Here is a 22,954-nt window from a genome sequence, read left to right on the forward strand (position 1 = left end):
ACCCTGGGGCCAGGAACTGTATAATGGCCCTGTGTCCTGTGAGACCCCCATCAGGTGATGCCACTATTTCACATCAGCGGTGACAGGTAGAGATTAGGTGGAGACAAGGGAGATGGGAGCGTGCTGGCTCCTAGGCACACCTGCAGAAGTGTACGAGGGATGGTGATCGGTGAGGGACAGGTTTGCACCCAGACTGTAGGCTGCAAGAATCACAGTAGACACAGAGCCTTTCATTTTTCTTAGGGAGCAATGGGTTTCTTGTGGCACTCAACCCCCAGACAACGGTCCCCAGTGGGGGGGGGCGCCTGAAGTCAACAATGAAATCCTGACCCAGGAGAACTGGAAATGATGGGGTCAGTTGCCCAGAGACCTTAGGGGCAGCTATAAACAGTCCCAGTCCAGCGCCATGGTGCTGGTGGACAACCAAACTTTGGCTCCCTCATGAAGTTGTGGGTGACAGGTGGGACAGCAAGTGTGGGTGAACTTGTCTCAGAAGCAATGGCCTGTGTTAGGTCTGTGGGTGGGCGGGGAACAGCTGTTGAAATAAGGTCCCTGCTGCCTCAGTCTTACTGCTCTGAAATGATAATTGCAGCCTGAAAATGCCAGCGAGTCCTGCAACTTTACAGCTGCGGGGGCTGCAGACAGTCCCTGGAAGTGAGGGTCTCTGCATGCTATCAGGGCTTGGTAACGAGGACCAACACATCTCAGGACTAACGTTAAAGAGAAACAGCCCAACGTGGAATGGCTAAAGTTGCTTAGAAACAATGAGTGGATTCAACATCTACCCTTAGCCTAAAGACCAACACACCCAGAATTCTGCTCAAAACTTGCACGATCCATTATTGAGAAAAATCACAAATAACCCTAAGAGTGACCACCCGGGAAAACAGACATGCCCAGACATCAGGAGGCCCTCTGGGGATGGTGTAGCTCAGCCTACCCCTGGCTAGGTCCCCTGCTAACTTAATCCCCTACCTTCCATACAGACTAGAAAGAAAAGCAGTGAGCTGCCACTCTCCAGGAACACGGAGGGCCCTATGAGGTACTTACGGCTATTCGCAGGACTGATGCCTTCACGGAGGTCCATTTGTCCTGCCTCCGGTCTATGACCAAGATGAAGCCAATGCCAGCATCTTGCAAACTGAAACGAGGAGAAACATTTTCATTCAGCGTGTGCTGGCAGCCAACCTGGCTTCCACGTACATCGGCGACCCCACCATCCCATGCCATCTCTGCACTGCAAGCCAAAGTGCATGCCAGAGAGAGGTCTCAGCAGAGCAGCAGGCTTCCAAAGGCCCGAGCAGCCCCACCCTGTAATTCCCAGGACTTTCTTCTGCGCAAAGGAGGACAGATATTTTCGGTATGTTGTTTATTTCTCAGCATCCATTCACAGATCAGCAGAAGCCCCTCCTCCTGGCACAGAGAGACATCTCACTGCACTGCAAGGGCTAAGCCGCTTCTCTTTTGGGCATGGACAGCCGATCGAACCATCCCAAACAAGCTTCAGGACCCATACATCAGGTTAGTCCCAGCATCTGAGGTCCCGTGTTCAGACACATTTAAAAATGGCTCCTGATGACATCACAATGCTGGGTGAAAATCTCCAAGGCTTGTGAGGGCTCCCTGGTGTCCGCGGGGTGTGAGGCATGAGCTCTCGCCCTCCGCAGCAGAGACATCTGTGATAAAGGCAGGACAGCATCGTGCGTGCGGTTGTGTGGCGTGCCCTGAGTCTGTCAGCTCAGCCTGGTGGCAGAACCCTGAGTCATTGGGTGGAGGTGGGGAAACAGGAGGCCTGCTCCTGTTGGGTAATCTCACGTCCAAGCCAACTGCAGCGCCAGCAGCCACCGCTGCCAGCCAATCCTCAGCAGAAGGGAACGAGACAGGCTGGAGGAGGCATTGGCAAGGACGGCCTGATTTCCGAATCTACGGACGTATCTCAGTGAGCCATTTCTGTACTTAAGTCAGAGTCAGAATTCTACAGTGCACTATAAATTATGCAGCTGGCAAAACTCCGCAGGCTGAAACTCCATTAATAGATCATTCTGAGTCGCAGGAAGTAACATGACAACGGTATGCAAAGCACCCTGCACACCAGGGGGATGAAGGGTTCAACGTGTTCAGCGACATGCAAAACACTCCGATGAAATGCCCACACACGAGTAAGCTTTCTCCCTCTGCTGCTGCTGGCTCAACAGAATTGCGGACCCGCTCACCTGCCCACCAAGTTCTAGTGGGCGAGTGCCTGAGGGAGTGGAGACAGAATAGACCTCCAGCCCTGCTCTGGCCTGGGCAATACAGGCACCTACATCCCAAGATTGTTTGGGAGCTTTTGAGGGGCCCTACGCAGGGTTTCACTGAAGTGCTTAGTGGGTGAATCCAGCTAACCTGGCCTGGCCTGCACCGTGTGGTCTACAGCGCAGCCCCAAGCCAGGCAGGGAGGTGGCAGCATTGTAGTGACCACCTGGAGTACAGAGCGCTGATAACGCTGGGCTGATGGGTCCCTGACCATCCCAAGGCCACAGGCTATTTCCCTATGAAGCGCGAGATTCATGCACAATCAGGGAAGCTCTGAGGCCACAGGACAGCTGGGCTGATGGGAGCCCACCCCCTGCCTCCCTCCTCCACTACAGGGGAATATGCTGGGTCTGCCACTGAAGCCTGACTCTTCCTAGAGTGACAGGGAAAAGAGGGTTCAGAACAATGGCTTGTCACCACACACACACAAGCCTTAGCCCAAACAGTCTAGTTGCGTGCCTCCAGACCCAAACTAGTGACTACAGACACCCAGAAAGGGCTTCATAATAGCAGCCCACACCGAGGGGTGTGCCTGAGGCGAGATACTGCTCTTCTGTGAGTTGCTGTGACCACCACCCATACCTCTTCTACAAACACGGGAATAACAGCAGCATCCACCTGCTGGGGCCCCTGTGAATTACATGCAGTCCAGTAAAAGCAAAGATCTATGGCTAGGGCCACTATTTCATAGAATACCACAGCCTGACTCAGTTTCCCCCTTTTTTCTGAAGCAGTTCCTATTGAGGAGGAATCACAACCTCCTTCTCAAGTCTCTCTACATTTCTCATTGAGCCCCTTCACGAAGGACCTAGAGAGACGACCAGTAGGTGAATTGCTTGCCATGCGGTATGAAGGCCTGTGCTTGGGTTCCAAGCACCCACATAAGAAAAAAGCTTGCACGGTAGCACACACTTGTAAGTTTAGAACCAGGAGGCTGAGATGGGATCTCTGGGGCTCACTGGCCAAATCAGTGAGCTCTAGATTGGGAGACAGACCCTGACACAAAAAGTAAGGTAGAGAGTGATTTGGGGAAGGCATTAGATGTTGACCTCTGGCCTCCGCATACACATACATGAGCATTTGCACAGTGCATACACAAACACACATCTGATCCACTCACGTGTATGTGGGCATACACGTAAAGATATTCCTTCACAGTTCCACAACAGGACCCAGACCTGAGGCCCTAGTCAGTTCCTGAAGCCAGAATACTCTCTTCAGGGACGAACGTCACAAAGCAGCCCGGGGTGCTGGCCCCACCCCTATCTAATGCAGAAGCTTGAGAGCCTACATCCAGTTTGCCAGCTCCAATGTGCATTTGCCCAGATGCCCAAGCGAGCACAGACACTTGCTATTGGGCACACACAGTCACAGCGCTCTCCTCAGCCCTCCATCCATGAAGCTCTGCCCCCTACATCCAGTGCCGAGGCATGGCCTTCACTCACTCACACCAAGCATCCAGATTTTTCTAAGATCCTGTACTATGAACACTGATATTTGAGTGAAAAATTATTACATATGAAATACTGTCTTAGTTAGGATTTCTGTTGCTGTGGTGAAACACCATGACCAAAAGAAAGTTGGGGAGGAAAGGGTTATTTGGCAGGAACCTGGAGGCAAAGGCCATGGAGGAGTGTTGTTTACTGGCTTGCTACATTTCTTTCTACATCTGTGTAAGAGTGGCCATTAATAACCACAGGACACCATTGATAGTAGGCTGTCTTGAACTCTCCTCTACCAATGTCATTAATCCAAAACTCTTCAGCTTAGCCTCAGGCAGGGCAGAGACCAGGCACGTTCTTCACCAAAATACTACAAGAATGGTCTCGAGGTCATTTATGAATAGTCTCCTCCTCTGCAAACTCTTGAGCTGAGCTATCATAGTCTACCCTGCTCTCAGGACCAGTTTTCCATGCTCCTAGTATGGCCCACAAAGACCTTCAAGTGTTTGACTGTTTTTCTAGTCCACAGTTCCAAGGCCCACATTCCTAACAAAAGTATGCTCAGGTCTCTCACGGCAATATCCCAGTCCATGGCACCAAACTGTATCTTAGTTAGGGTTTCTATTGCTGTGAAAAGATACCATGACCGCTACAACTTTTTAAAAGGAAAATATTAAATTGGGACTTGCTTATAGTTTCAGAGGCTTAGTTCATTGTCATCATGGAGGAGAGCATGGTGGCGTGCAGGCAGACACAGTGCTGGAGAAGGAGCTGAGAGTTCTACTGTATCTGGATTCACAGACAGCAGGAAGAAAGAGAGAGACACTGGGCCTGGCTTGGGCTTTTGAAACCTCAAAGCCCTCCCCTAGTGACACACTTCCTCCAACAAGGCCACTCCTCCTAATCCTTTCAAATAGTGCTAAGCATTCAAGTCTACGAGCCTATGAGGACCATTGTATTTCAGACTACCACAAATACAAAGAGTTAAAAACACACACTAGGAGGATGGGCCGATTGCAAGCCATGTTTCTGGATGGTCTGCTCACTGTAGCTAGTTTATGGCTTGACAGCCGAGGGTTGGGTGGCAGCTGTGTCCTCATTCCACTACCTAGAGGCTCACAGTCTGGGGCACAGAGGACTCCCAGGGCAGTAGGCACTATCATGATTCCTACCAGCCGGGGCCAGGCCCCTCTTTCTGGGTGAGAACCTTCTGACTTTCACCGTGGCTATAGGCCAAGTCTGGGACTAACACCACAGTTCTTTACCAAGGCCTCATGGTGACTCTGTGAGTGTGGGGTACTATCTTACCAGGTACGGGAAGGTTACATTTTTTTGCCCATTGTCACAGAGCCCAGAGAGTTGGACCTGCCATCCTCGATCATTAGGACACTATGGCTGCCTCCCAGCGTCACACTCACAGTAGGAAATCTTGGAATGAGGCCGTCCCTTTTGCCTTACCATGGCTGGCAGCCTCCAGCCTCAGGGTATACTCAGCTGGTTCCCAGCCATGGCTCTATCTTGTGTCTTTCCCTGTGGGCCCAGCCAGACCCCCTTCCTGCTGCCAACATCTGTCTCCCTCCTATGCCAGGGAACATCGTTCTACAGGAAGAGAAGGAACAACTGAAGGTGGTCCCATCATCACTACCCTACCTACACTACCAGCAAGCTAGCCCTGGACTTGGCCCCAGGAGGCTGGTGCTTGCCCTGGGACCCTGCAGGGAGGTTCCCTGGGCCTTGAGAGACAGCCGTGACTAGTTTCTCTGAGAGTGAAGAGCTGGAGGAGGTGACGAGAGGGAGCCTCGGTATCCCCTGATTTCAGGCACCAGCATTGCTAGCGACCCCCACCGTAGTACCCAGCTCTGAAACATGTAAGGGGGGCTTCCCAGGCAGGCGTGTGAGCTAAATCTGAGGTCTGTGAGCTTACTTTACACAAAATAAGGCCCAGAGGCCTCACAAAGGCTGTTTCAGGAGTCTGGAATTTGCTGGAACAGTCTCTAAGGCCACTATTGCCTTACTTTTGAAGGTCTGATGTCTGACCCCTGGGCAGGAAGAGTGATCATAAAATGACAGGCACAGGACCAGGCTCTGTCCTGCAACCAAAGTAAATGCCCAGCTTCACATTTCCCCCAGACCTAGCTCAGCAATATCTTACTGTCGGACCCAGCAGGGACAGAAGGAGGACCTACTTCATCCCACATCATTTTGGGGACGGCAGAGGTCAAATCCCTCTGACCTCCATGAACAAGGCCCCACCAGAGCTGCATACGGCTGATGGCATAGAACAGTGTCCTCTGGGCATGGCATGGCTGCCTCCCATGTGCCTATAAGAAAGCCCTGTCAATTCGTAGCATTGACTGATAACATGGACTTGGAGGGGAATCTTTTCTCTGGCTTGTCATCAATCAGTCTCTCTGGTGTACAGGTGTCTTCTCCCCCAGGAAAAATTAACCCTACAGCTCACCTAAGTGGAAAGCGAGGCATGGGATGTTAAATATTCAAGGACCCAACAGAAAGAGTGTGTGTTAGGGCTAGGGCACAGCAGCCAGCACTGAGAACATATGGATGCTGGCATTCCAGTGTTGGGCGGAGGGCAGGACAAGTGTGATGTGTCCCCCGTGGTCCCCGGGTGAAAGGTAGCATCACGTGGGATCAGGAGACGGCGTGGGGCCTGGAGAGAGGCATAGTGGTGAGGGGAGCCGAGGCGCAGGGGTCATAGGGTATGTTCACCACAGATGGGACATCTGTAGCCAGTGGGACCTGTTCCCTTGATTACTCTGTGTGAGACGCCTCATCCTACCTGAACGCCACTATGTCTTAGTGACACTGCAGCTTAAGAGCAGGTCCTGGAGTACAGTGTACGAGACTTGCAAACTGGTTATGAGAATGAAGGGGGCAGGGAAGTATGAGGAGCCAGGGCAGGTCTCAGGAACTATGAGGCTCATGGTAAAATGTGGGCTTTTACAATGGTTTGGCTAATGGCGCCCTCATGTGGTCAGCATGAAGCTGCACAGTCAGGAGGGCACCCGAGCCCCGTGAGGCCTGGGCATCCGGGAGGCCAGAGGGGAGGGGGTGATCCGGCAAATGAACCCTCCCCTCCCCAACTTGCTGATCATGATATTTCATCATAGCAACAGTGACCCTAAGATGGAGGAACAGACCTGGGTACGTAAGGCTCGAGAGAGCATCATCTGGGTAGAAATTTAGGAACTGTCATCACCAAGGGGCAGAACATTGAAAACCTACAGATCTAGTAACAGCCCTTCACCTCAGCGGGGCCTCAACCATGAGAGCACGGGCCCCAAAGCCCCCTGATGATAGGCGGGTGCATGTGGCCTGTTTACATTGTGGGGGACCAATAAAAAGGGCTCCATGCTGCCCACCTCACGTGGAAGAGAGCCGGCTTGAGGTTAACCAACCCTGCTCTGTGGCTCCCAGTGAGGAGGAAGCAGAAGCAGAGCTCGCACATTTAACATGGCGCATGCGTGGCTGTGGTTGGGCGCATGCGTGGCTGTGGTTGGGCGCATGCGTGGATGCATACATTCTCTCTACCTGTACCACACTGCCATGGAAACTCCCATCTGAGTTCATGGCAGGAATAAGGTTGTCCCGGGGACACACATCTGGCTGCTTTGGGGCCTGTGTGAGAGGGCAGCAAGGGAGACAGCTGTTCTAGAAGACGGCACTCACACCACCTGAGGGATTGGAGCCCTCATTTGAGCTTCTGTTCCCTGCATCTCACCTCCCACGGTCCTCACAAGCTGCGTATCATTTCGGTGAACACGTGTGTCTCTGCATACTTGTGAGCACGTGTATGTGTGTTCACATCTGTGTGCATCTGTCTTGTTCATTTCTACTCGCACACTTCAGTGTACACATGGTGTGTGTGTACCTGTACACGGGAAAATGCACACAGGCACATCTTAGGAGCAGTGAGACCTCATCACTGAGGACAGCTGGGAGAGGAATCCCTGTCTGCCTATGTGACCGGAGGAGCTTCATAAATGGAGGCTCCGTGTGCAGCAGGGGAAGGTGGCCCGATGCCCTCCGGCTGCTCCCAGGCCTGAATGAAAAGTGCTTCTGGATGATTTATGATCTGCTTAGGAGCAAATGCTCTCTGCGCTTCGCTTTGACTTCGCTTTGAATTTACGCTGGACGGGCGTGTCTTAGCAACTAACCTAGCTCGAGCGGAGGCTGGTCTGCTGATGAGGCAAGGCTGCCCATCTGGGGTCAATGCTCAGCCTGCTCCTGAGAGCAAAGGCACCTAGGAACTCTGCCAGCCCCCTTTCCACCCAGATGCCTGGATATCCTTGCCAGAGGACACGGGCTCCACAAAAGTACCCACAAACCATGACAGCAGATTTCCAGGGCAAAGAGAACCCACAAGATAGCCAGCAGAAATGGGACTTTTCTCTGCAACACTGTTTCCAGGGGGCCCTTCTCTGCAACATTGTTTCTAGGGGCTTTTCTCTGCAACATTGTTTCTAGGGGCTTTTCTCTGCAACATTGTTTCTAGGGGCTTTTCTCTGCAACACTGTTTCCAGGGGCTTTTCTCTGCAACATTGTTTCTAGGGGCTCTTCTCTGCAACATTGTTTCTAGGGGCTTTTCTCTGCAACACTGTTTCCAGGGGCTTTTCTCTGCAACATTGTTTCTAGGGGCTCTTCTCTGCAACATTGTTTCTAGGGGAGATTTTCTCTGCAACATTGTTTCTAGGGGCCCTTCTCTGCAACATTGTTTCCAGGGGAGATTTTCTCTGCAACATTGTTTCCAGGGGCAGCCAGCGTGATTTCCTCCTTCCCTTTAATATTCAGTTTTTCTTTTTATTCCCTCTTTCCCTTCTGCCCCATTGATGGGGGGTGTCCTTCTGCATGCTGCGAATGTATGTTTCTCTTATTGGTTGATGAATAAAGCTGTTCCGGCCAATGGGCAGGCAGGAAATCAAAACAGGGAGAGAGAGAGGTAGAGAGATGCCATATAACTACCAGGAAGCTAGGACTCCCGGGCATTCTATGGTAAGCCAAGACTACCTGGAGATACATAGATGAATAGAAATGAGTTAATAGTTAAGATAGAGCTAGCCAATAAGAAGCCTGAACCATTAGCCAAACCGTTTGTAATTAATATTAGCTTCTCTGTGTTTATTTGGGACTAAACAGCTATGGGACTGGGCAGGACAGAAACTTCCATCTACGCCCCATCTCTCCGGAGTCTCCTATGTAAACCAGGCTGGTCTCAAACTCATGGTCTTCCTGCCTCAGCCTCCTGAGTGCTGACTTTACTGTAGAAACTGTGTTGGGCTCCCTTGAATATTCTTAAACTTGCAACGCATTTGCTTCATTTCCTTGAATGGTAGAATATGTACATGCATAACCATGTAAACATGTATGTGAATTTGTGCATAATGTGTATAAGGATGAGTATACATGCATAATCATACGTAAGTGGATATAAGCTTGCATATGTAAGCGAATGTTGGAAACATACAGGAGTGTGTGTGTGCGTGTTAGAGTGTGCATGTGGGGGGCACAGGTGTGAACCCCTGCATATGTATGAGTTCATTTGTGAGTATGAGCATGCATAAGTGTACGAGCATATGGGTGTGCATGTTAGCTTGTATGTCTGTACACGTGCGACTGCAAGAATACATGAATGTGTGTCGTGTGTGTGTGCAATGTGCAAAGGTAAAGATGCATGTCTGTATTGCGGCCTTACTTGGACCAGTAGGCGATCAGGCAAGTTAGGGAATTATCTTGGCTGGTGTGGGGTGGGTGAAGCCACCTCCAGAATCATTAGCCTGTGGAGAAGTGTAGAATGGCAGACACTCGTGGCCTGCAAACTGCAGCATCTCCCACTGGGATCAGCTACCACTAGCTCAGCCTTGAGGAGGAAATGCATGGCAGCCGAGGATGAAGATGATGACTGCACTGTCTCCTCTTTCTCTCCATTGAGTCACTCCCAGCAGCATATCCAGGTTCCTCTCGCCTGGGGGTGGAATCTACAGGCTTCCCACTCCTGTCACCCAGGCTACCTCTGTGGTCTCCTGGGCTGTCTCTGTGTATCCTCCATTTCTCTCTATAGTCTGTCAAATTTGCTCTAATCACCCAGACTGTCCTCAGTAGAGTCCTAACATGTTGGGACAAGCCGGAAGGGCAGGACTCGTGATCATAACAGAAGGGACAGGAGATGGGGTTGAGTTCCTGTTAATGGCTGGAGGGGACAGTGGATTGAGTGAGCCTACTGCTAATCACAGGCACAGCACAGTACTGACCTAGAAACACACAAGCCATCTACACGGTATCTATTGGTTCCTGCTCCTCAGGTACAGTTGGGTTCCCGTCTCCTTCCTGCCCCAGTCCGACATCCTGAGAATAAGAGACCTTCTTCCTGCTCTGGGGACACACGGGGGCTCTGTTAACTCTTCCCCTGTTCCGTCCACTGTCCTAACCGCCAGCTCTTACCAGGCCCTCGTGCTGGGCTGCAGACACAGAATGATCAGTGTGGACTTGCCGCTGCCCCTTGGATATCTGAGCGAGTCTCGGATAAAACACAACTAATTCTCTAGCCTCTTCCTCAGCTCTATGGCCGACTGAGGACAAGCACTCTCTGGTAATCTCCCAGTCCCTCAGTCCCAGATTGGGAACTGTTGAGACGTTCAGCCTCCGTGAACCAAACAGTTATCAAGTTCTAGGCCTCTCTAATGCCAGACAGCCATTATTGGACTACCTTAATCTTAGTGTGTAAACCAATCTAAGAAATCCTCCTTTAATATATGTTCATTCCATGGGTTCTGTTCCTCGAGGACATCTTGACTAAAATGACCACCAAAGACATAGAAGTGGCTGTAGCTACTCCTTTCTTGGTGTCCAGCAGTTGCCACAGGGACCAGGTCTCTCTTACAGGTTGATGACCTCCTAGGACTGATGACCAGACTGGAATGGTGGCCAGGCTCTGGGATACACTGAGCCTCACCTGCAGAAGGTTTTCCTCCATAGACATAACCACACGGAGTCTTTCCCATGGATGGAGAGAAAGACTCCCTGTAGATCTTTGAGCCCAAAATAGACAAGGACTAGTGACTTTTTTTTTTTTTTTTTGGTTTTACGAGACAGGGTTTCTCTGTATTGTTTTGGAGGCTGTCTGTCCAGCCTGCCCTCAAACTCACAGAGATCCGCCTGCCTCTGCCTCCCGAGTGCTGGGATTAAAGGTGTACGCCACCACCGCCCGGCGGACTAGTGACATTTTTAAAAAGAGCAAAGTGATTATATTTTGTTTTCTTGAAACAGGTCTCACTAGTAGCTCATGCTGGATTTGAACTTGGGATCAAGTATTGGGATTTCTATATTGCCAAGAAGTCATTGGAAGAGGACAGGCCCAAGGTCTGTAACAGTGAACTCAGACCTGTCACTCCTTTCCTCCAGGAAGCCCCACCCTGTCCCAGGCCCCCTGGCATCTCATCAAGGAGCTAATAGCACAGGATGGGCTCTGGCTTCAGCAGCCCCTACCTGGGGATGCTGGTGAGATAGGTCATGACATTCTGGAATTCCTTGTCCGGGATCTCGCTGAAGGCTGGGTAGTCAGGGAAGGTGATGACTGGGCTTCCGTCCTGTCCCCGCCCACCTGGGGAGGAAAAAAGGAGATATTCAGCAGAGCCCCAGCCTCATAGCCATCTCCAACAGAGACTTCTCATGAACACTGGGTATCTTAATTAACCCTCATCAAGAAGCTTATCCTTATGGCAAACGGAGACCATCCCAGAAAACCACGGCTGGAAACAATGCAGACATCAACTGATCGTGGGGGGTCCAAACCCCAGTGAATACATTTCCATCACCCACCCCCAAGACCCTTAGATATCTAATAAAACACCAAAACCAGGCATGAAATCCCCTTTTGAGTGGTTGGTCAGGGTTGTCCAAGAGATTCTCAAAACATTATAAACTATTGCTGTTGCCTTTGACTGCCCCAGAGGTGGAAAGAAAGCCCCTCTTACTGGAGACACCATGCACTTCAGACAGAGGACCCAGAGGACCTGAGCTGTCTCCGACCTGAAGCCTCCTCCCCGAGGACTAGCTTTCATGGTACCAGAAGATGCAATGCAAGTTCCCAAGGCAGGATAGAGACCAACAGTCCTATCCAGATATGATGCCCGTGAACCATAACAAAGTCCAACATGGCAGCACACACAAACCTAGGGGTGTAGTAGCGGCATGCACACCAACAACTCCCTAATAGGACGTAGGCTCACTCAACAAGAGGAAAGCCATGGCTGGTACTAGAAACCTAGCCAACAACCTGGAGCTAGTGAAGTCATGGATCTTGGAGGAGAGCCTACAAATACCACTCTACTAAACAAGCACTATTCCTAATGATATTCTAAATATGTATTCTTATACCCAGAAGTAAGTAGAGCTCTCACTCGTCAAAGAAACTTCTCTTTGCAACAGACAGAGACCATTACGGAACACCGCAACTGATCAAAGCGCAGGGAACAAGAGAGAGCGTGGTGCCTGGTCCCAGCTCATACATCTGCAGCATAACTCCTGTACTTAACAGCTCATACATCTGCAGCATAACTCCTGTACTTAACAGCTCATACATCTGCAGCATAACTCCTGTACTTAAGGACAGGGCTCACTGTGAAAGGGGGACAGAAAGATTGCAATAGCCAAAACACCCCAAGAATTTCTCCAGGACACTGTGTCTCTTAGAAGTGTGAGGAGGACTATACACATGTGTGAGGAGGACTATACACATGGAGTGTGAGGAGGACTATACACATGAAGTGTGAGGAGGACTATACACATCGAGTGTGAGGAGGACTATATCCATGTGTGAGGAGGACTATACACATGGAGTGTGAGGAGGACTATACACATGGAGTCTCATCAACTGATGCCTACAAAAGACCCAAACACTGACACCATCAATGGACACAGTGACATGGAAGAGGGAAGCTCATGGGGCCTCAGCCATGGACAAAGAACTATAGGCAACTAGGGAATGCTAAGAGCTGGAGAAATGGTCTTCTCCAGGACAGAGCCCCCTCACTGATTATCTGATACCAAGCAGTGAGCCTTGAGATCATACACATACATGTAACATTAGACAGCCTGAGAAGGTTGCATGTGTACATTCAGGAATACACACACATGTATCATTGTAAACAGCAACTAGAGAAAAAGAGCCTATGTGCTTGAAAGAAAACAGGGAGAGTGCATGGGGAGGGGCAGAGGGGGAGAGAAGGGGAATACTGGTGTGACTATATTACAATTTCAAAAAATAAAAAAAAACTTAAAAAGACATAAAACTTCATGAAAGGATGAAGGAATCCCTCTGAGCCCGGATATTCATAAAAAAAAAATCAGGGAATCTTAAGCTGACATAAGGCCTGTGTGAGTACAGAGGATTTTGCACACTGATTTAATAGTTTTACAGGTATTAGGTTTTCATCTAGTTGGTGTGTTAAAACAAAACACCAACTCATGGCTTATACACAACAGAAGTTTCCTTCTCAGGGCTCTGTTGGCTGGAACACTGTGGTATGGACAACAGAACGCAAATGAGTGAGGTGACAAGACCCTGCCACCTCCTCCCCATGGCCAGATGCTTCCCCAGACAGAAACGAAGCCCCAACGAATTCAGAGTGGGCAGTAGCTCTGGAGACTGTCTCTTTCCCAACCCCGGCCAGGCCCTGGGCTTCTGGAACTCACCAGACAGGTAGGCAAAGCGCTTCTTCAGCTGCTCCTGGATGTCAGCGGCACAGAGCGGGACGATGTCCTGGTGCATGATTTCATCTGGAAGAAGAGCAGACTCACTGTCACTGGGAGGGAAGCTGGCCCCACACTCCCTGAGGCCCTGGGAACAGCCCTCGGGAGCCTCTGGAACAAGTTACAAACACCTAAGGAGCTGCGGTCACGTGGCTGGAAAAAAGGCATTTCAGTTTCCAATGAGCAGAGTAAGCCTTTGTTTCATAGCACAAACGCTACGTGCTGAGTGACTCAGAATCAGTTTTTAAAATGTGTCTAAGAGCAGAGAAGAAAAGTGGAAAGTAGGGAAGAAGGAGAATATGGAGATATGAAGGGAGGGAGGAAGGGAGGGAGAGAGAGAGAGAGAGACAGGGAGAGAGAGAGGGAGGGAGGGAGGGAGGGAGGGAGGGAGGGAGGGAGGGAGGGAGGTGGGCAGGGCCTGAGTCACAGGTACACAAGTACCTCCTCCCCTTGCTTTGGCCAAGGTGCAGGCACCGCAGGGCTCTCACCTGTTGCTATGGGTAACTTGCTGGCTAACAGGGACATCTGCCACCATCACAGACCTACGGCCACTGCAAATCGCCAGATATTCAGGGCCCCGTGGCTGCCCTGGCTCCTACCATGCACCCGTTGCCTCTGAGGACGGAGACCTGGCTGCATGCTGGTGGCCCTGACCTGAAGTTCACTGCAAGCCATACATTAACACGGGCACAGAGAGGCAGAACCACAGCTGTCCCGAGATGGCATGGACAGGAAGCACCTCCAGAACCACAGCTGTCCCGAGATGTCAGGACAGGAAGCACCTCCAGAACCACAGCTGTCCTGAGATGGCAGGACAGGAAGCACCTCCAGGACTCCGTGGGGGAAGACAATCAAACAGACCAAAGGTGGTGGTCCTGAGAGACTGTCTCAAAACAGACCACAGCAACAGAAGGCTTCTGGAACCTGAGGGAACCACAGCTGAGGTCCACTGGTTCCCACAGGCACATGCACAGATGAACACTTCCTTGCACATACATGTACACACATCGGAACATGCACACAAGACATAATATCACATAATCTAAATATCGTGTGTGTAGCACATGATCACTGGCCAGTCTGTAAGGACATTACAGATGGCCAGCACTGGAGAGTCTGGTCTTTATTGTCCCAGGCTCCAGACCTCAGCAGGCTGGTGATGTATTTCCCTGTATTATATATAATCTTTTGCTCTTTCTGATGTGTCTGCAGCTGAGGAAAGATGGATGAGCCCGTCTTGAGATGCAAGCTTCCTCATTCTCCTCAGTCAGTGTGATTTGTAGACCAGAGGTAAGAAAAGTGTGGGGAATTGTCCTGCTTGGCAGGAAGCAGGCCACCCCCTCCCATCGTGGTCACAGGTCAGGGCAGGCCATCTTTCACAGAGCCCCTCTGTGTGAGCACAAGGAGGTACAGACAACACCCCACATCGAGGGACCCCGGCCATGACCCTGCCAGAGTCAGAGGGGGCAGTTAGGAGAGGCTTCAGGACACAAGAGCGACAGGCAGCCTGGGTACAAACCCTCCCCAACTTCACGGCATTGCTTCCCCCTGGCTCCTGCGTCAGGACATGGGAGCTAAGGAAAGAAGGCAGGTGTCCCAGCTCTTGAAGTGCAACCCGAGTGGGGTGCCCTGGTATGACTTTTCTAGGGTGAAGGGACCATCATCCCACACGAGAGACAGTGAAGATTGCCATCTCAGCTCAATTAAGGGCCTTCAACTACTGATGTCTACCCACACAAAGTGTCTGCCAGATCCTGGCCTCTTTGGGTATCTGAGTCCACAGAGGAGGGGCCATTCTTTGGTCTCTAGATCTTTTTGTTTTGCAAAACTAGACGGCTGAAGCAAAAGTCCTTACAGACCAACTCAAGATGTTACTTCTCGCTCCCATAGCTTCATTAAGGGAGCCAGGTGGTGAGATACGGACACAGCATCTCCTGCACTTCCGACCACCTGAGGGGCGCTTTGACCCCTGGGCGCTACCCAGGACCAGAGAAAGGGACAGATGACACCTTAGGGAGACCTTAGAACCTGGCACGGGAGGGCAGCTGTGTCGGGGAGGCAGCTTCTGTGAAGCGGGAGCTGTGGGTTTAGATGAGGAAGTTGCTCCCTGCTTTGTTGATGACTCTGACAGGGCCCTGGGACTTAAGGGGACAAAGCAGAAGAAAGGGCTCCCTGCGCTGTCTGTGGAAAAGTGCGCCTTAGGGTCACGCAGTAAAGTCTGTTATTTGCTAATTATCTCCTTTTATTTATAGCCAACAAAAAGCCCATCCCCAAGGGCTTTTGCTCACTGTCAATCAAGCATAACACTTCTTTTCAAAGTCCAAGGTTGAAGGTCAAATGGATTACATCATCAGTCATTGGGTGGGAGATCGGCCTCCATCAAGCCCCTCGGAGAGCCTCCAGCCACAGACATGGCTGTACTCATGGAGAGGGGACATGGGAGCAGCTGGGGAGAATAAAATTTAAATTCTGCAAAGTGACACTTGAAGTGACAGGCTTCAAACTGGCTGTATCCTCAGGATGACAGGTCTGGACAGAAGTCACAATACCAGCAGACCAGTATTGCAGTCACCTGCTGGGACAGAGGGTGAACTTGTGACGTGTACCAAGACCTACTCCTACTGGTCAGAATTGGCAGAATTCTTATTTTTGTTTATTATTCCTTTTGCTTATTTTTTACATCACACACACACACACACACACACACACACACACACACACACCACAGCAACCGAATTCACTCACACTAACCATCCTTGTCCCCTTGATCTTAGAAATCAAGTTCCTGAGAACTGTAAAATGGAGGCCCATAATAAAGACAGAGCTCTAGGCTTGGTAGGGAAAGCACCTCGAGGGCAGGAGGTCTGCTCCTCAGAGTCACTCAGCAGAGAGCCAGGCCACCAAGGGCTAGAAGCCATCGATGCTCACATGCCATGGGGCACCGGACAGCCACGTGGGTAGCACAGTTACAGACTGGCTCCGAGGATTACAGCACCCAGGGTGTCATCCCCGGCTCTGCCTCCCCTAGGTATTTTCAATGCCAGCCTACAGTTTTCCATTCAATGTGTGGAAACCAACCTGGAAACTCAGTGCAAGGCGGGGAATCCACCAGTCTCGCGTGAACACACGGGACACTTCCTGAGCTGTTCACCCCACACTAGGCATGACTCTGTGGTGGAAAGTCAGGGGTTAAACTCTCACCTTCCCAAGGGCTGTACTGTTGCAAACACCTGCCCAAGCATTCCCACCCTGGAGTGTGGGTGTCACAATGCACGGTGGTTTCCAAGCTTGCAACCACTCCTTAAAGGAACACTGCACTCAGGAAGTTTGCTGTGCTTTCTGCATGGCTCTCACAGGAGACAGTGTTTGCCCTCATCTTGGTTCCCACAGCTGCACGACTGGCAGCTCCCTTGGCTACATGACAGTTGGTAGTGCTTGACCTCTTCTGTCACCCTCTAGTGTCCAGCTCCCACTGTGGCATCTCTAGGGTCAGGTTCATAGAATGTCACCTCTGCCTGTCCCACAGAACTCTCTGGCATGTTCAGGAAAGATAAAAACCACATGCAGAACCATCCCCCACCAGCCATCACTGGAGAAGCCTGCAAAGTCGTTGGGTGCCCGTATTTCCCACCCCAAACGCTATGGCATTGGAATAGCACAGTGTTGGGGGCAGTGCTGCCAAGGCTAGCCCTCACTGTCAGGAAGTAGCCAGCTTTTCTAGGAAACACAGTCACACCCGCTAAGACACCACCAGGACAGTTTAGGGAAATGCACAAACAGAAAGCCCGCCCCTTTCTCCCATCTAGCAAGAAACCCATTGTTTACCGAAGTTCACGGAAGCCTGTTCCACAGTGAAAAACACAAGAAGGCTGTGGGACCCTTGAACTTCAGTGTCCCAAACAATTAAATTACACCTTAATTGGTTTGTACAGGAAACTGTTCATCGTAGTAGCAATAGCAGCAGGCACTTACTTATTGTTAATGAATTTAAGCAGCACAGGCACTTAGGAGGTAAGGCTACTCCTTGCAAGAGTAAGACAACTTGCCCAGAGTCACACAATGACGTCCATGTGATTGCTGGGTCAGTGTCAAGGAAGGGCAGACAGAAGAGCTGGCTGGCTTGAGGCTCCAAGGTGAGGACCCAGACTCGGGGTTTAGGAGTACAAGTGAACTAAGGGTGTTGTTTCTGACGCAGAGGGGGCTGGACAAGGGGGTCTTGGAGGGGGGCAGCCCCTCAGTGCCTCCCCATGCCTGTTCAGGGGCAACATCTACAGATTAGCTCCCTGAGTGTCTGATTCTCTCCTGAACCCTTCGTCTTTGAGTCAGTGGATGGAGAAATAGCGCTACCATTTGTAAAGGAAGTTCGCGTCTATTCTGTGAGGTTTGTATCTTTGATCAGCTCCTTACCACAGGCAGGAATGTTTGGTGACCAGGGCATCTGTCTCCAAGCTGTGAACTGCGGCTGTAAAGACCAATGGGAATGCTGTGTGTGGTCAGGGCAGAGGGTCAGGGGAGCAGGGCATGGCAAGTGGGGGCTGGGCGGTAGGCGGTGAAAGGCGTGGCCTGGGGGGGTAGGCGGTGGAAGGCAGGGCCTGGGGCCTGGGCTGTGGGGCTCCACTCCAGGTCATGGCTGAGGAAGCCAGGGCAGCAGACAGGTAAGAGTGCAGCTTTCAGCCCAAGGCAGACGCCACACGGTCCTCACACAGAGCACTGTGCAGAGCTGTCTATAACATCTGCTCAGAAATCACTTTATCGCGAGGTTACATTCCAGGCCAATTGCCACTTTGGGACCCTGATTTCCTGACACTGTCTGTAGAGCTGGCTGCTGACCTGACCAAGAGGAGTCAAGTGTTCTGGGCATGAGTTCCTGCTTGGCTTACAGGAGCTAAGTGACCTTGGCCACTGGTTCTGCCGGTTCATCATAGCAATAGAGACCCTAAGATAATTGCTTGACTCTCAGAGACAGTCCCTTAAAAAAAAAACACCTCAGGACTAGCGTAGCCTCTCCCTTCAGGGTGACCTGCACATCTGGTGGTGGTGACCTGCACATCTGGCGATGTAGACATTTAACCATTACTGACATACTGGATGAACACCTGCCTTGCCCTGGTCCATGTCTGGGGTGGTATTGCCAGGGACCACCTAGCTCTCCAGCCAAGTTCTCCACATGTGCTTTGGGGGTTTGCTGTCACTCTAGCGCTGGCAAAAGAATCAGGTGAGGAGCAAGTCCCACAGCCTCTGACGGTGGCTTGGCCACCTTCGGTCTCTGACGGTCCTCCTATAACCAATCATCACAGACGGGCCCTGGGTTGGGAACAGCTAGAGGAAGCCTGGCGCCGAGCGTCAGAGGAGGGATCCAATGCTATACCTGGATGCTGCCACTCCCATCTGCCTGAGCCCACGCCAACTGCCGCTCTTCCAAGTGGTCACCAAGCCACAGTGACGTTGAGGTCACTTGCTTTCCCTGTTCTTCTCTGAGCTTGGTATGTCCATGCTCAGATATGGTGGGGCACTGTATACACCCAGCTCAGCAGCCCCGGGGCCCAGACAAGTTCACTAGGGCATACATCAGGGTTATCAGAACAAGATGGAACCGAGGCTACTTCCCATGGAGCTCATTCTGGGCAGAGTGATGATTTTCACTAAGAGTCCACTAAAATTTTCACACCTTGCTCATCACAATGGATTTGCCTTTTCTGTATTTTTAAATCTCTGGCAAATTTTTACTGTAAGTATTTGACATCAAGGTCTTTGCAATTTCTCATTAGATTTTATGAGATATAAAGTTTTATGAGCATAAAGGAGTCTGGCTCAGTGTCTGAGAATCTGCACGTGATGGTGGAGAAGTTGAGGTGCCTGCACCCCACTGAACACAAGTCTGGGAGACACACAGCTATCCTGACAGGCCCTTGGAGAGTGCAGCATGATGTCCAATTCTTCACGAGTGGATGAGAATGAGTCCTGAGTAGCGTTTGCACAGGGCATAGACTCAAGGGTCTTGGTGATTAAGGGCCACCCTGAGTTCCAGAGCAGAGCCTATGATGTAGCAGTCTGTTTCAGTTCATCCTCCTTCCCTGCAGCCCCCAGGCCTTCTCTATGGCCTCTTGAAGTCCATGTGGCCCCAATGGCAGCTGAGGGCTCATTCTGGCCAGCCCCACCCTGCTGGAGAGGATGCTTCAGCTGCCACATCTCAGGACAGCTGCAAGCCAGGGAGCCTGCTGGGGCTTTGATGACCACACCAGCCCAACCTGGAATCACTGGAGGGTGGGGGCTGAGGGGCACTTGCTTCTGCTCACCTATGTCGGGTGCCTTCTGGTGCAGGCATTGTACACACCCAGTTAATGACCCATGAAGCATGATTACGTGACCATGAAACGGGGCCTCCCTCATCCCCCCCCGATGCAAACCAGTACATGCTGAGCACAGGCTCGAGGTAACAGGGGCAGCTCCAGCCTACAGCTTGGTAGCACTCTAGGACTCAGCCTGAACCACGGTAGGCTGAACAACCTGGGCTGCAGAGGGCGCTGCCGGTGTGCGTGGCAGGAACCACCTGCCTCCGACCACTGGTGACTTCCTTAGGCTAGCAGGTGAGTCTCTCCAGCAAGGGGACAGAGGCAGGCTGGAGTAGAAGCATGGGCATTCCGATGAACACAGAAGCCTGGGAGACAGCAGCCCCATAAGGAAGCGAGCAGTCTTCACCCCACAAACCATGGACGCAGCTCTACTCTCTGGGCGTCCTTCGGTTGGGATCTCCCTGTGACCTATGATGTTGAACACAGCTTCACGGAGGTGCATGGACAAGCAGACACCAGAGCGGCTGAGCTGTGCAACACGATGCATGCCCACACCTGGAGGTAATTTCTACGATCACCCCCATTTGCCTCAGCTGCATGTGTGCCTGTGTAGTTAGAAGAGTCCAGACTCACTCAGGAAATATTCGCCTAAGTGGTATTAACTGGAGTCACCATGCAGAGCTTCAGCCAGACCATCCTGTGTAACTGGGGCTTTGAACCCCCAACCCCAACAGTAGCCAGTACTCCTCAGCTCCCCAGCACCCTGCCCAGTACTCTCATTAAGTTTTAATCCCAGCACTTGGGAGGCAGAGGCAGGTGAATCTCTGTGAGTTCGAGGCCAGCCTGGTCTACAGAGCTAGTTCCAGGACAGCCTCCAAAACAATACAGAGAAACCCTGTCTCCAAAAACCAAAAAAAAAAGTTTTAAGAGCACAAATTAGGGGCCACTGGCTGGCTGTGATGATGGAGAAGTTGGGGTGGTTACACCCCCACTGAGGCATGGGTCTGAGGGATGCACGGGTCCATGATGGATTCTTGGAGAGCATACTTCAGCCCTGCCTTTCTTTCTCCCGCAGAGGATCCTTCATCTTCCAGGCTCCACTCAGCCCATTGCACTGCAGGGCTGCGGGAGGACTCAGCGCTCGGGGGTGTGGGGCGGCAGGGGGAGGGATTCCTCACTCACTCTCCTTCCTGGAGATGCAGCCTCTTAGGTCCCACATGGAATGAGCGAGGGCACGGCAGTAGTCAGTTGCGGGATATTACTTTATGTAAAGGTGTGTTGCATTTGCCCATGCTGCATTTACTTCACCATGTAAAGATGTGCTGCTGTTTCACCTTACCTGCCTAAGGCACCTGACTGTTCTAATAAAAAGCAGAATGGCCAATAGCTAGGCCGTGGAGGGATAGGTGGGGGCTGGCAGGCAGAGAGAATAAGCAGTAGGAGGAGTCTAGGCTTTAGAGAGGAGAGAATGAGGGAGAAAGAGAGGGAGGCCTGAGGCCAGCCAGCCAGCCAGCTGCCAGTCAGCCAAATATGGAGGACGCAGGGAAGGAGGTCGTACAGAATGAGAGAACGGTAAAAAGCCCCAGGGCAAACGTAGATGAAGAGAAGCAGGTTAACTCAAGTTATAGAGCCAGGGGACAGGTGTGAGACAAGGCCGAGCATTCATGATTAGTGGTAAGTCTCCGCGTCATGATTATGGGCTGTCGAGAAAGCCTGCTACATTTGGCTACCAACACAAAGCACCAAAATGCTTTCTCCCTTGTCACGGTGGCTGCACTTTAAACTACTAGCAGCCTGGCACTCAAGCCATAGCCTGTTCTCTATCATTCTAATAAAACTCCAGAGTTAAGGGCTAGGCTATAAACCTGCGAGTGCAGAGACTTAGAGCAGCAACTGGCTAACTTCCTCTCTCTGCTGGTGTCCCCGGAAGCCTCTCTCTTTCCACACTGACCCAGCTAAAACACCGGCACTACATATGACCTTTTCTGCTACTTCCTGTCAATCACTGGCTAGCCCCGCCTCATTGAGGCCAGTCTAACTTTATTTAATTAACACAAATGCAACACATCTTTGCCTCGTTAAACGAATTATTCCGCAACGGCAGCCAGCTCTCTGCCTGGCTCACCTCACTTTTTAAAGGGGGTTCTCTAGCTCATCCGGGGTCCTGAAGTAACAGGATGATGTTTTATGACCAAGTTGTATCCCACTGCGTCTGTGAGCCACGCCCTTTGCATCCAGCACCCACAGAGCACACCAAGGCTGACCCACCCTGACTGTTGTGACATCTCAGTGAGCAGGGGGTGCAGGTGTTCACCGGTGCGCGCGTGGCACAGTGGGTTGTGCTGTAGTCCTGCTTCTCGGGTGCTTTCTGTGAGACGGGTTCACCCTCGGCATTCCCGCCAGCGGTGAAACCTTCCCCCTTCTCCACAAATCCCCTGCGATGGCCTACAGAGGGCTGACCCCAAACACGGAGCCCAAGAAGGGCCTGCTAATGATGGTTTGACCTTGGTACCTTGGGTACTGCACTGCTGTGCAATATTGACCCAGAAGCTCCAGACACAGTGCAGGGGACACTGAGCCAGTCTGCAGGAGCGGGGATGCGCTTGGGCACCAGCCTTGCCCACCACACTCGTCTGAGCTGCGATGCTGGGCAGCCTGCTTATCCTTACTGGCGTCTTGGTACCAAAGAGGGAGGAGAATTCTCCCCTAGCGGTCTGGAGGCCTCCGGCTGGCGAGCACAGCCTGTGGGCACTGCTAACATCGCTAACAGCAATTCCCTTGCTCTGTGAAGATGTTGCCAGGTACACAGTACCCACCACCTTGCCCTTGGCCTGCTGGGACTGACAAGGCTAAAAACACCAGGGTGGTAGCGGCAGTTGCAGACTCAGGCTCCCTGAGGTAGGATGTGGGCCACAGAGTGGGCGGGTGCGCAGGAGACTGAGGAGAGGGGACCACTTAGGTTATGCCCTTGATGGAGGTCACCACAAGGCAGTGACACCTGCACTCTACCAGCCTCTCCTTGGACTTCCCCTCCAGGATGCCAGCGATGAAGCAGAGCCCGGGCAGTGACAGCATTAGAAGGACAATTCTTGCTGGTTCTCGGGGCACTCTGACATTTCCTGTATATTGCTGAGGAGAGGGCCCAGAGGGACCAGGGTT

The 22,954-nt window shown here is 51.6% G+C and overlaps 1 protein-coding gene across 14 annotated transcripts in view; it reads right to left on the minus strand.

Annotated features, from left to right (window-relative positions):
• Mcf2l (MCF.2 cell line derived transforming sequence like) overlaps nucleotides 1–22,954 on the minus strand; it is a 137,070-nt gene that overhangs the window by 38,106 nt on the left and 76,010 nt on the right. For 12 of the 14 annotated variants that reach the window (XM_040733566.1, XM_040733573.1, XM_040733565.1 and 9 more), the window contains 3 exons: nucleotides 13,446–13,529; nucleotides 11,238–11,352; nucleotides 1,051–1,141 (listed from right to left, as the gene is read on the minus strand). In XM_040733566.1, the coding sequence (XP_040589500.1) occupies nucleotides 1,051–1,141; nucleotides 11,238–11,352; nucleotides 13,446–13,529 (290 nt within the window). Of the gene's footprint in view, nucleotides 1–1,050; nucleotides 1,142–1,310; nucleotides 1,743–11,237; nucleotides 11,353–13,445; nucleotides 13,530–22,954 lie in introns of those variants that run through there. The other 2 variants (XM_040733578.1, XM_040733577.1) reach the window with 2 other exon arrangements.

The sequence above is a fragment of the Mesocricetus auratus genome, unplaced genomic scaffold (genome assembly GCF_017639785.1).
Source record: "Mesocricetus auratus isolate SY011 unplaced genomic scaffold, BCM_Maur_2.0 Super-Scaffold_100031, whole genome shotgun sequence".
NCBI lineage: Eukaryota > Metazoa > Chordata > Mammalia > Rodentia > Cricetidae > Mesocricetus > Mesocricetus auratus.